The 15566-nt window shown below is 38.9% G+C and overlaps 1 protein-coding gene across 9 annotated transcripts in view; it reads left to right on the top strand.

Moving 5' to 3' along the window:
• The window catches only part of TBC1D4 (TBC1 domain family member 4), a 159225-nt gene extending 144155 nt beyond the window's left edge, over window positions 1-15070 (top strand). For 6 of the 9 annotated variants that reach the window (XM_073346876.1, XM_073346848.1, XM_073346840.1 and 3 more), the window contains 4 exons: window positions 6530-6689; window positions 9975-10144; window positions 11212-11388; window positions 12761-15070. In XM_073346876.1, the coding sequence (XP_073202977.1) occupies window positions 6530-6689; window positions 9975-10144; window positions 11212-11388; window positions 12761-12994 (741 nt within the window). In that variant the 3' untranslated portion in view covers window positions 12995-15070. Of the gene's footprint in view, window positions 1-4159; window positions 6486-6529; window positions 6690-9974; window positions 10145-11211; window positions 11389-12760 lie in introns of those variants that run through there. The other 3 variants (XM_073346866.1, XM_073346901.1, XM_073346893.1) reach the window with 3 other exon arrangements.
• The last annotated feature ends 496 nt before the right edge of the window (window positions 15071-15566 follow it).

The raw sequence follows: 15566 nt of genomic DNA, 5'->3' as shown, positions 1-15566 counted from the left end.
TCAATGATATACAACAGACATTAATAAACTATTTCAAAAGTTTTATTCAAAACTATATTTATTTACCTGGAGGTAATCCGCCCTAGATAACTTTTTTAGTGGATTGTCTCTGTCACAGTCCTGACTGTTTGAAGGAACGTTTAGATGCTCCTCTAGAAATCGCAGAACTAACTCTGGCTATCAAGGAAATGAAGGTTGGAAAGACTTCTGGCACAGATGAGTTCCCAATTGAATTAAACACCTAGATTATTGAATGTTCAATGAGGCCAAGCATGAGCAAACTCTCCTGTCTGCTCTAAGGGAAGCTGTAATTTCAGTTATTTCTCAATCTAGAAAAGATTTTGGAATATGTAATAATTACAGGCCTATTTCTTTAATCAGTTGTGACGCTAAGAATTTGGCTAAAGCTCTTGCTATGTGACTGGCCAAAGGTCTTTCACACATCATACACATGAATCAGGTAGCTTCCTTCATAACAAGCATAGCTCAGATGATACTGCCGCTTCAGGAAATTCTAAAGAATCCTGAGCTGTCGCTTCTTGAGAGCCCTTTGACCACATAGCCTGGGCCTATCTTTTTCATGTGTTAACAAAGTTTGCATTTGGTAACCAATTGATTGCTTGGATTAAACTTTTATACTCTAACCCGACTTCCAAGGTAGTTATCGATGGTATTATTTCCACCCCTTTTCCATTACAGAGAGGTATGAGGCAGGCCTGCCCTCTTTCCCTCTTCCATTTGATTTAGCTCCAGAAACTTCAGCCATTGCCATCCGAGGAAATCAACATATTCATGGCATCAGGGTATGCCAAACGGAGCACAAAACTACTCTGTCTGCGAATGATGCTCTTGTATTTGTATCTAAGTCCAAGGTTACCATTCCTAACCTAAACACCATTAATAAGTTTGGATTCTTCTCAGGATATAAAATTAATGGGTGGGAATCAGAAATCATATGCTTTGACAGATATACCCACAAAGGCATTTTTTCAAATTAGGACTTTCAATGGCAATCCTTTTATATGAAATATTTATGAATACTGATCACCAAAAATATTCCAGGACATCCCTAAAATAAATGTCTGGGAGGCTTTTGTTTTCCCAACTTGGAAAATTATCATATCCTTTTTGTTAAGCCAGGCATCTTTGTGGCTGGTAAAGATGACCATGCGGACCACACCTTGTGTTTAGATTGAACAAGAATTGGTATACCCTCTCTCCCTTTCAGGCATTGTAGGATCCAATTATTATGGATTTGATGGCTCCAGAGCTCCCACAATGCCAGAGGTGGGGCAAGCTTGGTCAAAACTGGCTAGAAAGCTCTGCTTCCATCGATGTAGAGGCAGTCCTAGCCTTAAAATCAGTGGCAAAACCTTAATGTGGAGAGATTTGATGGAGAGAGGAATTATGACTATGTTGCAGCTAACTGACCATGATGAATTGAAACCATTTGTAGATCTTCAGCAACAATTTGGCTTGCCCTTTTCCAGACTATGGAAATACCTCCATTTAAAGCATTTACTTACAAATGTGTTTGGACAGGATGCATTGGGAGCTCAAGAACCTCCAGAACTTTTATTGTTTCGGTTTTCTTGGCCAGTTGTTGTCCTTTTACAATTTTGTGGCCCCAAAAACCTCTGCCTTGATAATTTGAGAGTTGCTTTTTTAACATTAAATACAATTGTATTCCATTGGGTCAGAGACAGTTGTGTATCCAAATCTCTATTCCAAGCAACTATAGGCCTGAGGCTGCAGCTTATTCATCAAAAGGTAACTTTTTCAAATACACTGGTTCCCACATAGAATAATGGTAATAGGCCTCATAAATGCTGGTCACTGTTAGATGCATCCGATGAAGTGAGCTGTAGCTCACGAAAGCTTATGCTCAAATAAATTGGTTAGTCTCTAAGGTGCCACAAGTCCTCCTTTTCTTTTTGCGAATACAGACTAACACGGCTGCTACTCTGAAAACTGTTAGAAATGTAATTCCTCTGGTGCTACATTAGTTTATATGTTTAGGCAGTGCCCCTGTATCAAGAATTTCTGGTAAGAAGTGGGTCAAAGGACCAATTTGGTATTGGATGCTAAATTGGAGCTCTCCCCCCTTAAGTTTCATTCTTGGGCAGTGGCCACTACCAGATTTATGTAAGGAAGGTGCAAGAAACCTCCTCCGGAGGTAATTACGGAAGTACTTGCCCATACAGAAAATTTCTTCCTCACCCTCAGCTATTGCTTTACTTATGCTCTGCAGCATGAGAGTTTATATCCCTTTCAATTTTAGAAAAATCCTTACTAATTTAACTCTGTTTACCCTTCTTTTTATCCATAAAAATATCCAGCCCTTATTAGAACCCTGCAAAGCTCTTAGCCTTAATCATACTTTGGACAATGAGTTCCACATGCTGATTGTGCCTTGCATAAAATAATTTTCTTTTATCAGTTTTTCGTTTTGATGCCTTTCAGTTACATGGAACATGCCTTTGTTCTTGTAACGTGAGACCGAGTAAACAGAAGCGCCTGATCTGCGTTCTCTGTACTATTCATTTATTTTGTATTCTTCCAGCCTGTTTTCTTTTAATTTGTCTCCTCTCTCAACTAAACGGTCTCAATTTCTTTTTACAATTTCTCAGTACACTTTTTAGACCCTTTTTAAAGGAGGCTAGGTGGCCTTTGAGTAAATGGCTCTCACCTTTAGAAAATGGAGATCTGAATTCTGCTTTCATTGCAAACAAATGTGGGTTCGGTTTCATCTCAATCTTTTGGAGACATTTGCCTGCGTCTTGAAGCCACAACCTAATGTGGCGTGATTAGCAGTCTTTAGTTGAGAGGCTTACGTTCTTTGCAGGGGAATTGTGAGCTAAGACTGATGAGCTCTGTCACACCTGTACTGTACTGTATGGGGAAAACATGCACAACTCCTGCCCATGTCACACCTGGAGCTGTAGCATTTTATACTAGAACTCGCTCAGAATAAAATCTCTCTCAAATTAAATCAACAGTGACATCCAGTGGTCAGTTAAGCTACTGATAGGGCATTACCTCTTCTGGCTATTCTAAATGATATATCAATTCACTGATTTTGCTGATATAAAAATGGCAGAGAGAAGAAATGTTTAATCATCAGGCTATAACCAGCACACTTTTCTGTATTATTCACATAGATAGTATACATTTTTTCACTGAGAAAATGTAAAATTTAGGCTACAAAGTTTAAAAGCATCCTAAACAACTAGTTATCCAAAATTCAGCCCCTCTTTAGGAAAAAGCCGTTTTCTCAATCTATGTAAACTGTAGTATTCTAAGTTTGATGATCTTTTTTTATTATGAATTTTACAAAAACTGTAGCTGTCTGAGTCCCTTGGAATACTAGATTTCTAAAACAGGAATTTCTATGACTCTTTAAAAACTGAAACCTGGTATAGTAATTCCACTAAGTAAACTCTGAATCTATTTGGTATCATATGCTTGCATTAGATATAATTCACTATTGAACATAACAAATTGAACCATTATTCAATGGCGAATGAAAAGCAGCAGGTCATATATTATATGCTCTCAGACAAGTTGTGCATTTATTTTCTTTCCTGGAATGGCTATTTCCAGTAGTGGATTTTCTGTATTCAAAGTAGGAGGGCCATGCTGTTAGACCCTTCACTTACAAATTTGCTTCAGAGACTCATGAAAAGGATCTAGTCTAACTGTGTCTGTGTTACCTGACTTACCCATCTAATCTACATCCTGGTGGATATGGGCCCTGATTAACCTTGAACTGTCTCTGCATATGGCTCAAAAAGAGAAAGCATTGGGTGTTTACGATGCTTTATTTCATGGAATGCTGTTCTGACTAGTAAATACAAAACCCTAGTCTCTCTTTTAAAGCTTGAATTATCTGAGACCCAGACAGGGGTATGTAGTCATATTTTCAACCTTTTCACACGCACAAATCTATAAAGTCTGAGTTTCAAATTGGGCTTCCTCCTGCACTGCATGTGTTTGACTGGGCCAATTTCACATTAAGGGGGAGTTGTCTTTTTCATATTTCTGCAGGAGGAATTTAAGACCATAGTGTGAGGTGTGATTCATACCTCAGGCTTATGCTTGATGACACTGTATATCTCTTCTGAATGTCTGTTCTGACTCAGTAAATGTGTTTTTTTAGAATATGGAGTCCCTGGGAGCAGGTGGTAAATACACAGCAATCAGAAATAATGACAGCATGAGGTTTGCACTTCTGACTCACAACTGAGAAAATAGAGGCTGAGAGAGATACGAAACCAACTTCCATTTTGCTTGTGTAACTTCAGCAAAGTACGAAAGTGGCAGATGTAGAAGAAGACAACCTTTGACTGAGTGGCTTGGCAATCAGATATATAGCTGGCAATGGACATCTAATAAAAGATAGTCAAAACTTAGATTAAAAGTGGTTTTTTTCCCCCTACTCCTTCACCTGCAACCCATTGGTAGATAACTTTGAGAGTTAACTGAATTTGTCTGGACCCATTTGGAGGATGGGGGGGGGGGGGGCAGGAGGTTGAGGTAGGGCAGGACAGGCCCAGTCTTAGGAATTGTTCCATTTAATAAATAAGAGGAGTATTTCTCCTTTTTGAGTCTTAAGCAACCTGTAGTTTAAAAATAATTTGACTATCTTATAATGAAGTAGAGAGTGAAAAGGAATAAAGAATTACTTCATCTCGGAAAAGTACTTTATCCATTGCAACTTCGATGGAGTCAAACAGGATGGACATATATCCACAAATTCCTCTTTTTTTTAAGAAGAACATTCATGTTCATTCTTGTTTATTTTTTTATGGGAAGGTGTTATCATTTCTAGCTTTGCTTTCCATCTATTAAAGAAAAATGACTTTTGATAACCAGAACTGGCTTCTAGGTGAATAGCTTATTTTAGACAAAAATACACAAGTTTTCTCTGCTAAAGAGATTATAGAAGATGATTTAGCGAGAGGATCAAAAGCTAATTAAATGGAACATGTAGTTTAAAACCAAATCCCAGAAGTAGAAAGCTTTCATAGCTTAAGTGCATAAGGCTTTACTAAGATGTGAACAATATTTTTTTCCCATAGAAAGAATTACTGATGGATTTATAGGTCACTGCTAACGGTTTTATTACTCTCCTTTGCCCATGGAATTCTAGGAGTTCTAAATTAATGCGTCTCTTGCTTGGCAAGGAACAAGGAGTAAAATTTTCAAAAGCGCCTTAAATAGGCTACATCCCATTTTCAAAAGGATTTGAGACTTCTATCTCCTTGAATCTAGCCCTTAGGAGCCTAAATCCAAGTGGCTTTCAAAGAGGTTATTAGATACCTAAGTCCAACATTAAGGTGCCACTGACATTCCCAAAACTATCGTTCAGCTGCCACCTAACCTTGTAGGCACCTATGTCCCCATGGCACCTACCTTTCTGCCAGTAGCTATGTGCAAAGTCACCTAAATTCTGCCATCCTCCCTACCCCCCAGCTATTAAGCTGCTCAGAGCCCTTACTGACACCTAAGCCCCAGCAAGATTCTCAAACTAATTGTTCCCCCACCTATTTTGTCTGCGGGACCCAATCCAGTAGGCGTGCTCTGAGCACAGCTACTGGTTTGGGCTGCCACAAAAGACATGGGGTGAGAATTTTGGGATCTGGCTGGCATCCATGTGTCCATCCATCCCAGTCTATCCAGTAGCCCAGTGGTTATCTGGGATGTGGGAAACCCAGATTTGAATCCCCACTCTGCCTGATTTGGAGCAAGGACTTGAATCTGATTTTCCCACATCCTAGGTGAGTGCCCAAACTACTGGGCTACAGTCAATTGCTCGCTTCCTTCTCCCCCCCCCCCCCCCCGGCACAAAGAATATTTAACTATTTATCCAAAGTGCAACAGCTCCAATGGGAAAGAATGAGACCGACCCTACTATAGACAATAGCCCACGGGTTAGAGCACTCACTTGGGCTGTGGAAAAGCTGGGTTCAAGTCCCTGCTCTAAATCATACAGAGCTGAGATTTGAATCTGGCTCTCCCACATTCCAGGTGAGTGCCCTGACCGCTGGGCTATTCTCCATAATGGGATAGGGGTGATTTCTCTGTGGGGTTTGTTTTTGTGAGAGGGCTGACCTGGAGGGTAATCTGGAGTAATTGGATTTGATGCAAGAATTGCTGGATGAGATTCTATGCCCTGTTATACAGGAGTGTAGATTACATGATCATAATGGTTCTTTCTGGCCTTAAAATCTAGAAACTGAATGTAGATGATACTTCAATAATAAAATGGTCCGGTTCAAACTGATCCTTCTTACTTCAAGTGTTTGGTTTTAGTTCATGAGACTGAAATTTACTCAAAGGTAAAGGATCCACACAAGCCCTATACTCCACTTAAGATCCACTTTACTGGGCCTTCTGTGCTTGGGTTAATTTTACCTGAAGCGCATTGTGAAGTGATTGAAAAATTCAGAGAGCTCAACAGTTGTTGGTTTTTTTTTTTTTTGTTTGTTCCCCCCCCCCCACCCCCCTTTCTCAACACTTACTATAGATTCAGATGTATCAACTTTCAAGACTCCTCCATGACTATCACAGAGACCTCTATAATCATCTTGAAGAGAACGAAATCAGCCCCAGTCTTTATGCTGCACCCTGGTTTCTCACGTTGTTTGCTTCTCAGTTTCCGTTAGGATTTGTAGCCAGAGTTTTTGGTAAGAGAGAGTGCTTTTATCACCGTTGTAAGCAGCACAATATCCTGTACAATGTAAGGAAAACATGCATGGGAATATTTTGCACTTTGTTTTATATACAAGTAGATAAATGCCAGATAACTTGTTCCAGTTGTCAGCCACAATTTGATATATTTATTTTTAATCAAGTCAGACTGAAAGCTGGTAAACTGAGGGAAAAAACTGGCAACAACAAATTGTTATGGTGTAGAGACTTCATTGCTGAAACTTTTAGTCACTTGTACTGACATTTAAAAATAAAGGGTTTTTTTTTTGTTTTTGTTTGTTTTTTAAATGGTAAGCAGACATCAGAAACTTACCTCATTAACCGTGATGATTAAGGCTGCGAGTTTGTCACGGAAGTCATGGATTCCGTGACTTTCTGTGACTTCGGCAGTGGCTGCTGCAGAGGCAGTCTTGGGCCACCGTGCGCTGCTCCCCCGCAGCAGAGTTTTGATGTGGGAGGAGGCAGGGGTTTGGGGTGAGGTGGGCTCTGGGCGGCGCTTACCTAGGAAGCTCCCCGGAAGCGGCGACATCCCCCTCGCTCAGCTGCTAGGCGGAGGCGTGGCCAGGCGGCTCTGTGCGCTGCCTCTGCCTGCAGGCACTGCCCCCACAGCTCCCATTGGCCACGGGTCCCAGCCAATGGGAGCCGCAAAGCCAGCGCTCTGGGCGGAGGCAGCACACAGATCTGCCTGGCTGCACTTCCACCTAGGAGCTGAGTGAGCGGGATGTCACTCCCCCCCCCCAGCCAGGTAAGCGCCGCCCAGAGCCTGCCTCACTCCACCCTGTGCCCCTGCCTCCTCCCACACTGAGACTCTGCTGCTGTGGGGGTGGCACGGAGCCAAATAGGGAGCCTGCAGGCCTCACCAACCTCCCCCCCTCAGCCCCCCCCCCCCCCCCGCTCACCTGCCGTAGCACCAGCGGGGTTCCCAGGCTGTGTGCTGCTGCCCTTCCCCAGCCCCCCACCCGGGCTGCCCTGCCCCCGGGCAACACCCACCCCCCAAAGTTTTAGTCACGGGTATTTTTTAGTAAAAATCATGGACAGGTCACTGGCCATGAATTTTTGTTTACTGCCTGTGACCTGTTCGTGACCTTTACTAAAAATACCCTTAATATACTAAAAGTAGCCTTAGTGATGATACAGGTATTAAACCTATTTTGCATATGGCTACTCAAGAGCAGTATGTCTATCTCAAGAGGTACAGTATTGTTTTGGGACTTCTAAACTCTGAATTGTATCATTATGGAGAAAAGGATGATGCAATAGGTTTTCAGTGCACTCCATTTCTTTCTGTAGATTTCATTAAAGTAAGCCATTGAATCCAGAAACTTGAACACTATACTCAGTTTTGATTTCATGAATATTTTAGCTATTTAGGTATTTAAAATTAAACAGTTTCAGCTTTAGTACATTTCATATTCTATTTAGATAACCTTTTAGAGTCTGATGTACACAGGGCAGTGTTTAATACAATAACTTCAATAGAACTACTCATGGTAGTAAGTGTTTATAGGATCACATTGATAGTTAGCAATTTCTGCATCTTATTAACAGGTTAGGAATAATAATTTCAAATTTCTTCATTTCAAAAATTGCTTTTTATGCATGCAACTTTGTAAGAGTTTGTCCAAAAATACAACAGATATCTAGATACTGTAATATACTACAGTTATCAAGAAATGAGAAAAATATATCTCATACTTTGATATCTCTTAAATCAATAGTAAGTTGCTTTTGATTTTTCCTTTGTAGCATTTGTGAAGTGTTTCTGCACTCTCAATTTTTTTTTTCAGCTCCTACATTATTCAAAGTGACTGCTTAATTTCCATCCTTTTGTTTGTTTTTGAATTATTTTTTCCTAAGTCACATTCATATTTTTCTCCTTTTTGCTTTTATAACAAAAATAGACATAATTACATTTTATTTCCTATTTTGGGGCCAATTTAGAAAATTAGGCGGTGTTTCATTTATTTCTCTATAATTGTGAGTGTTTAAATACTTTTTTTAATTCATTATATTCATGCTTTACAGAAGCAAAATAGTAAAAATAAGTACTCTGGTTTATTTTGCATTTTGTTTAAAAATATTATTCTCATGTTTTTGTTGCTCCAATAGACTTTGAAGTCTGGGAGTTGCCTTTTTTTTGGAGGGAGGATCATAGGTGGTTGTTCCCTAAATAAATATAGCAAGGTACATCATAGAATCATAGAATATCAGGGTTGGAAGGGACCCCAGAAGGTCATCTAGTCCAACCCCCTGCTCAAAGCAGGACCAATTCCCAGTTAAATCATCCCAGCCAGGGCTTTGTCAAGCCTGACCTTAAAAACCTCTAAGGAAGGAGATTCTACCACCTCCCTAGGTAACGCATTCCAGTGTTTCACCACCCTCTTAGTGAAAAAGTTTTTCCTAATATCCAATCTAAACCTCCCCCACAAACCTCATCTGGATCTACACCAGAAACATTGTGTTTTAGTCCCCACTCCTGCAATCTCATCTGTTCAGACAGACTCCTGAACCCTTGCAGAGTCCAGCTTTCTTTAATGAAACTCCCTGGGTGAAATCCTGGCTCTGCGGAGGTAATTGACAAAAATTCCATTGACTGCAGTGGGGCTAAGACATTATCCCATTTGGGCATAAGGATCTGCCCAAGTTGATCAGATTGCAGGATAAGGGCCTTAAATTATAGACAACAGAAGCATTGCTATGGGTTTTTATGAGTAAGGTTTTTAGTCTTTTTTAAAGAGCTTATAAAGCTTCCAGTAATGAAGTAACTATTTACTACCTTGTGAACAGTAGGATAAAATAGTCATTTCTTAACTGTCATTCTGTATTATATTTAATGATCAGCTCCCAATAATAAACGTATGTTAAGGTTTTTTTAAATTAACAATATACATTCCTCTTAATATGGTTAATATCACATACATTAGAATGATACTCAAATGCCTTTCACACTTCTTAGGTCTTCAGAGTGTGCTTGTCCAACAAGCGTAAAATCTTTTTTTTTCCTAAAGCACTGTATTTGTAAAAGGGCAGTAAAAGTTTTTGTACATTTTTTTCATTTATTAAACTGATGCTGAAATATTGGAGTCTTCTAAATAATGAAAATAATATGGTCAAAATATGATGGACCCTATATTAGTTTCCCTCCACAGTTTACTACTGCTCAAATATAGAAAGGCACAGGAAAGTATCCCAGCACAAAAATTAACCCAAATAATTTTAATACTTATTTTCAATGTATTTACAATTTTTTTCTGTTTTAGACATTATCTTTCTTCAAGGAACTGAAGTCATATTTAAGGTAGCTCTGAGTCTACTTAGCAGCCAAGAAGCACTTGTAATGGAATGCGAGAGCTTTGAGAATATTGTTGATTTCCTTAAAGGCACTATCCCAGACATGACTAAGCTTCAAATGGAAAAGATTATTACCCAGGTAAAGTTGGGGGTTTTTCCCCTTTATTTCTTTCCATGTAACTTATAAATAAGATATTAATCCGAAGATGAATACAGGGGTCTCTGCTAATGATGAGTCACTTACTTCAATTTATACAATATCAGTTAGTTCCCCTCTCAGTTGCTATAACACTAAATTCAAGGAGTCATTTTCTGGACTATCGTTGTAATCTGTAGGTCATATCAATTTTTTTATAGTTTTGATGGCCTCTAGTCTGATCAAGAAATCCATCACTATAGAAAATCCTTATGAGCCAATTAACACTATGCTTAAAATCGCATTAGTGACAAACCCATTCAGACATGGCTGTTGCTAGCAGTTTCCCTGACCAATGGGAAAAGGATATTTTTCCAGAAAACAACGCTAGCCAACCCGTGCCTCAGCCTATCTGCTCTACTCTAGTATGCTTTTTTAACATGGTCCTCAAATTCCTGACCTCATTGGTTGGGATTACCAGGTTAGAGCCTTGCAATCCCCATGGATATTGAATTGGTATGTATGCTTCTTACTGTGCCTAACAGTATATGATAAAAAGCAATAAAACATAACAGTAACATGCATCATCATTAACGTCATTGGGTTATCAGGTATTAAGTGTATCTCTAAATTAGAGGGAGAAGTTGCTCAGTGTGTATGCGTTCAGTAATTAACACAATCTAGAGTTGCTTAGATTTGAGTCACCTGAAAAACAGCAAACGTCAATCTGAGCCTGAGTTTTCTGCTGAGCTGACAGTTTCTGAGACTTTCCCTTGCAAGACTGGTGTCACCCTAGCCTTTGTCTCTCTCTTACCTTAGAGCCTCTCTAAAGCCACATTTCAAAGGCTCAGAAAGGCAGTCTATCTGTTCGGTGCTTATATAGCCCCCATCAGTGTAATGTGCCAGTTCCTCACAATCTCTCTGAATATTGTTCCTTTCTAGTTGGGGCAATGAAGTCTATGCTAGATGGCAATTTAAAATATTAAGTAAACCAAGTAGAATTGCCAATTAACCAAATGAAGTTAATGCTCCCTGTTGTAAGCAAAGCTATTTTTCCCCTCTCCTGGTAGGTTTTTGAGATGGATATTTCCAAACAGCTTCATGCATATGAAGTAGAGTACCATGTACTACAGGATGAGCTGCAGGAAGGTTTAAATCCCTGTGATGATGTTGAACCTTTGGAGAAATTGGAGAGGGCCAACAGTCAGCTAAAGAGGCAAAATATGGACTTGTTGGAGAAGCTACAGGTAAATGGCCAAAGATAATTGGATCACTATGCATTAACTTTTTGCTAAAATTCAGCAAACAGGCAGGGGATTTTCTTTTAAAGTCATTTAAGAAATTGATTTTTTTTTAATGTTTAAAAACTTGGTATTGGGAGATTGTTCCACAGCCTAATAGCTTTTGCAATCAAGAAGTTCTTGTTTTGTGTGTTCGATGTAATTTTTTTCTTTTACTCCATTTGTAATCCTCTGTACCCATTTAAATAATTCCTCTTCCTTCTTGATTTTACTTTCTCCAAATACCTGTAGGTTGTGTCCATCCTCACCTGCTTAATTATCTCTTCAACATTTTTAATCTTCTCATAAATCAGTTCTTCCAGCCCCCTCATTTTTTGTTTTTTCTTCAGTTTGTAAATATCTAGCTCCTCCATACCCTGTATCACACTGGGTTTTGGCTGACTGTCTCTTCGCCACCTTAAATACAATTGGATGTTCCGTATCCACTCTAAAGCATGATTTCATTCTAAGTTCATACCTCCCATTAGCTATCTGGACTTTGATTATTTTCCCCGTTTGTATTATCTTGCATTATTACAAAATACAGTACCCTTCTTTCCATGAGACCAGACCAATTAATCTTTAGTAGTGATCTACTTATTTATTTCCATATAGCAATGGAAGGATCTGTACAACTCCTGTACAAGATCACTGAAGAATACCATGGAGTCCTACCAAGATATTGGTAACTCCATCCTCTAGCAGAGATATGGAGAAGTAGGGAGGTACTTTGTGGCTGACAATGCTGCTAGTATCACCTTAGGGAGCTGTATGCTTCTGAGGGGAGCAGGGGCCTGTTCCCCAGTAACTATGGTACCAGAACCTAGGAATTATTTCACAACTCGCTGAGGCACATGATGTTCACTTTCCCTCTGCTTGAGCTAATGCAAATTGCTGAAAACCCCAAATAGATCAGTTCCTTTCCTTTTATAACCTTCCAGTTCCTCTGTCAGGTGACTCCCAGATCACCTGCCCTTAGCAGGTATCTTCATTACCAGGCAACTGCTCTCTTGGCGAACCAGTTCTCCTGGATGGAGCCAGTCAGTTGTCTAGGATGTTTTGTATTTGAATAGAGGACCATCCCAATTTAATGACCTTCCATTAGCAGCCCTATATCGCTTCCCTTTAGAATTTCAGTCTAGCATGAGAAAGGCAAAGGAGAGTAGACAAAAACCTGCAGCATACAGAAAATTCCTAATCTCACACAATTGTACAGATCATCATATTATGTACATGAGTTGTATGGAGGAAAATGGGTACAACCACATATTGTGGGAAAGGTCTTAATCTGAATCTCTTAGAAGGTAATGTAAAGTGATATTCTTACTACTTCTTACAGATAGCTCATGCTAAAATTCAGAGTCTGGAATCCAACCTGGAAAACATATTGTCTCGAGAGAACAAAATGAGGAGCTTAATCCAGTCGCTGGAACAGGAAAAGATGGCATATCAAAAGACTGTTGAGCAAATAAGTAAATACCTGCCAGTAGAAGCACTGTCCGACTGTGAACTGTTCCTGAAGGAAGTAAATGCCAACCCAAACAATAAAACAAAGCAAGGAAATAAGCCATAAGTAAGAGCTTCAGGCAGTATAATTTCAAATACGAAGGGAAAGCAAAGATATGTATGCTGCTATAACAGAACTCAGAAAGCAGCAGGTAGTGGTTTGCCTAAAACTGGTGCTGGGACACTTATAGCAGCAGATGGGCCTTGTCACTCTCATTATGCAAATCCCAGGTTATCAAAATAGATTTTTTTTTTTAATGGTTGTGTACATATATCACAATGGGAAATAAAGGGCTGTTGCATTTAATTGTGACAAGTAGATGTATATTTAGAGTTGATTTAAAGGAAAAGGTCAGAACTTCACTAATGAAAGCCAAAGTGGTGGTAAATTAAAATTTAATTCTAGATGCCTATCTTTTGTCTTGTAGCAAAATGAGGATAATGTGTCTCATATATATATATGTATAATACTTGAAAAAGATGAATGTATTTTTTCCTCCAAAGAACAGCATGTTTCACATGTTTTGTGGAATTCTGTGTAAACGAGTGTGTCTGTCATTAATTCTACTGACGTGTGTATATAACAATAACTAAGGCTGACTGTCACCATGTGGCTCTTATAGGGAGAATTGTAATGCCATATGCTGCCTGGAATGTGCCAGTCAGGAAGTTACTCCCCCATGCCAGTTGAAATTGACAGGCATTATGTCACAGTTATGCCTAAAGAACTCAGAAGACTGAAAAGTCAGGAAAAAGCAAGAGCCAGAAAATGGTTGTTAGCTCACTTCCTGCCTCTCCCACCCCAGGAGTTTGACAATAGGAGTTGAAGGAAGGAAACAGGGCTGCAGAGTGGTCTGGAGTCTGAGCTTAATTTCCTGCAGGTGACATGTTGTGGTAATGTATTTAAAACTGGACAGGGTTTTCAAATTGCAAAAGAAACCTTGTAAGACCTTCTGTTGTCAGACAGTTCACTGATTCCCCCAGCAGTTATATAGCTAATTTTTTGGGGGTGGGGAGGTATAATGGGGCACTGGATAAAGTGGGGAGCTAGGATTTCTAAACATTGAGTCCCCAAATACATTGTGAAAGACATACATCGGATAATTTTCAGGCTTGTGCTGTGAAACTGTATAGGGAGAGGATTAGCTAGCCAGACTTTAAATGTCATGTACCTTTCAATTTAAAGCATTGGTTTGAAACACATAATTGAAAGAACATATTATAAATGCAGCTTAATGCTTTCAGGCTGTTCCTGTATTCCGTTACCACCACTTCTTTGTAAACTTGTTTTAATTATCCTGTCATGAGTGAATCTGTCCTAGACAGAGGAAGGTAAGCCCAGGTAATTTCTTAGATTGTATGTATGTCAACCAAAAGACAATAAATAAGATGCCTACAGATTTGAAAAATCTAGTTGTGATTAGTGTAAATCTGCAAGAAGGTTTGTTTGTATGTAGGAGACATGTATTTTGGAATTCATGTCAGAGTTGTTACTTGAATGTTAAAATGGGTCACGTTATCTTACCATTTATGCTATATTCCAGGCAGGTGGTTTTTTTTGTTTTTGAAGTATAAAAATCAAGCCAAGTGCCAAATTCAGCAAAGTGTCATTTACGCATAAGATTGTTTGATTGGAAAGCAAATGTTGAACCTAACTGCTTTTTGTGTCAGAATGCTTTGTTAATTTCAAGGGAAAAAAAGAGCAACAGAATCACTGCTTTGCTGCTCATTGCTGCAGAGTTTAGTTTTATTTCCATGGTGGCTTTCTTATTTGGTAGTACTCATTCAATTACTGTATTTATCTTTCTTATTACTGTCGGGTGCAAGCTCTTACACTGTGTATAAAATTACATGGAATCTGACTTGGTATTTCAATAATGTTTCATTGCACCAGATGGAAAAATGCCAAGTGAAGAGGTAATTCTTTGCAGTTTGTTCAAAGTAAATTTTAGCTAATATGTATATACAGAACTAATCCCAGGGAACTTCAGTACAGTGTAGTACAAGACCAAGGGTGTTCAGATACATACTGTTACTTTTTCTTTTTTTTAGATGCACTGAATGTGCTTTATCCTCTGTTTTACTTGTATCAATTTTTTTCATGTGATGCCTGGAGAATTTCCAATAAATGTAATTTGCTGCATTTCCCATGGCCTCTGGCTTTTTTTCATTTCTCCTCATTTCTAGTACCAGTTTTTCACTTGTAACAGTGCTGTCTTCATGGAAAAATTAAGGAATCTGTTTAGTCTCTGTGTGTGAAAAACAGGATTTGCAAAAGGACACAGGAAAAATGCAAATTATGACAATTTAAAATATACAAACAATATATTTTTCAAAATTTCAAAGTCTGAATTCTTTTTTTTTTTTTTTTTTTTTTTAATTTTTAAGCTGTTCACTTTCAATAGACAGACATGTTAGGAATGATAACTATGGGAATTTGTTTAATTCAGAGGAAGGAATCTGAATCTGTCTAGCCTTTTGTGCCCTCATTTGAAAAACCTACACAAGTGGTGACAACCTATTTTTCACGGTGTAGTCTATGTTATGAGACATTCATCATGGTCTTTGTTCTGCACACTTGCATAATTTGTAACATGTATCTCTGGGGTGCCCTGCTTCAAATATAAAACCTACAAAGA

The sequence above is a fragment of the Lepidochelys kempii genome, chromosome 1 (assembly GCF_965140265.1).
Source record: "Lepidochelys kempii isolate rLepKem1 chromosome 1, rLepKem1.hap2, whole genome shotgun sequence".
In the NCBI taxonomy this organism is placed as follows: Eukaryota; Metazoa; Chordata; order Testudines; family Cheloniidae; genus Lepidochelys; species Lepidochelys kempii.
The sequence above is the reverse complement of the archived record's forward strand: the minus strand, read 5'-3'. Positions and strand labels throughout refer to the sequence as shown.